Source organism: Galdieria sulphuraria (assembly GCF_000341285.1).
Source record: "Galdieria sulphuraria unplaced genomic scaffold scaf_425, whole genome shotgun sequence".
In the NCBI taxonomy this organism is placed as follows: domain Eukaryota; phylum Rhodophyta; class Bangiophyceae; order Galdieriales; family Galdieriaceae; genus Galdieria; species Galdieria sulphuraria.
The window spans coordinates 1-2017 of record NW_005178050.1 but is presented as its reverse complement, the minus strand read 5'-3'; the positions used below and the strand labels follow the sequence as shown (position 1 = coordinate 2017).

Below are 2017 nucleotides of genomic sequence, written 5' to 3'. Positions count from 1 at the left end.
TATATGTTAGTATTTGTTCGTACAAACGCCTTCATTCTATGTTGAGCCAAACGCATTTAGTTATCATAGGATAACCAGCTGTATATATTTAGTGTGTAAAATCATTTCAGAATCCTAGAGTAATCGAACTTTTTCTCTTGTACTGTATTCGTCTTGAACCCCAGAGTAGTTTGATATCCGTATACAAATTCGCCAAAGATTGTATGTGAGGATATATTTATCAACTTCGTCTACTTTTGATATCCTTCATAGATGCGAAGAGCATGTTTGGACTCTCTACTTGTAGTAAGAAATTTTCAAAACATCTTGGCCTTGAACATATTAACTTGAAGGAGCGACACTTTGAGAAACAAGATCATTTTGTCAAATACGTTGCTGAATTCATTCAATCTCTTCAAGTCTTGATCTACATTTTGATTTTTCGTTAAATTTCTACAAAAGGCAAGTCCTCTAAAGGGAATATTTTTTAAAATATTAACCCAATTTCGATATCAAAATAAAACGGCAATGGGCATCTTGCTTACTGCCGTCTTTCTTGTATACAACCTCCGACTGAACGTTTTGTTAGAACAAGGACATTAGAATTGCAGGTGAGAAATATCTAAGCTTTTACAAAGCACCAAAAATAGGACTGTTACTTATTTCTCAATGGAATATAGAATGATAGAATGATTCTGTAGGAAAACCCAATTTCGGTTTGAGCCGATGAGAAAGACTCATCCTATAGCTAAAGCAATTCTCCAAAATTTCAAACAAATAGAATATTTATGAAAATTATTGAACTACTGTCCTTTTAGCGAAAAGCCAGATTGTTATAGAAAGGAAGTCAGCTGACTTTTGTCAGTGACGAGGCAGATTTGGAGTATCATAATATCTCTTTGTTATGGAAATGAAAAAAACCTGACAAATTTCACACTAGCTATGTCAAGTTCCATTGCACAAGGAAAAAAACAAAGAGCAAAGAGACTCAAGATTTTCGCGCAATACGGTCTAGAAAAAAAAAAGAGTTGTGCAACTCTCATTTGATATAAGAGACTTTTTTAAAACATGCAGCAAAAATTCCGTCTAATATGACTCTAAAACTCATAAGAAGGCACTGTCTTTTGATGCCAAGTTTAACTCTCATGGCTATGCAACGTATAATAAACTTGAATAAAAATCCATTTTATTCAACTAAAATCTTATCCAAATAAATCATGACAAAAACGGAATACAAATATAACGAATAACTTTGAAACTCACATGGAAGAAACAATGCCACCCATTAGCACATACTTCAGGTTNACATATTCTGCCATTCCATATTTNCTTCCTTCNCGCCCGACGCCGCTTTCTTTCACTCCACCGAATGGAACAGTAGATGTACTTATCATTGGTTCNTTCAAACCAACCATACCACTTTCCAATGACTCTGCCATTCTCCAGGCTCGAGCTAAATCGCTGGTGTACAAATAAGATGCCAAACCAAAGTTGGTACTGTTTGCTCTTTTCAAAACCTCCTCTTCCGTATGAAACTTGAATAAACCAACTACAGGTCCAAAAGTTTCTTCNCAGGACATAGTCATGGAATCNTCCATGTTTGTTATCACAGTTGGCTGATAAAAGAGACCACCAAGTGAATGTCGAGAGCCCCCAATAATAATCTTNGCACCCTTTGATGAGGCGTCTTTCACATGTCTNTCCACCTTTTCCACTGCTTTCTCNTTNATCAAAGGTCCTAAATTCACCCCGGGTTCCATTCCATTCCCAACCCGCAGGGTCTTTACTTTCTCNACAACTTTGTGGGTAAATTCNTCNTATATGCTNGAATGGACATAAACACGATTNGCACAGACACATGTCTGACCATTGTTTCTNAACTTGCAAGCAATCAGCCCGTAAACTGCAGAGTCCAGGTTTGCATCTTCCATAACAATGAAAGGTGCCAAACCACCCAATTCCATGCTGACTTTCTTCACCGTAGATGCACTCTCTGACATCAGCCTCTTTCCAACAGCAGTAGAACCAGTAAAGCTTA

General features: G+C 36.9%; 1 protein-coding gene across 1 annotated transcript; it reads right to left on the bottom strand.

The window, feature by feature from the left end:
• Nucleotides 1-1149: 1149 nt before the first annotated feature.
• On the bottom strand, nt 1150-2017 carry Gasu_66200 (aldehyde dehydrogenase (NAD+); the record flags this gene model as incomplete). The annotated part of the gene is made up of 1 exon (XM_005702183.2): nt 1150-2017. A coding segment is annotated over one exon (779 nt), but the record flags the coding sequence as incomplete, so codon positions are not given.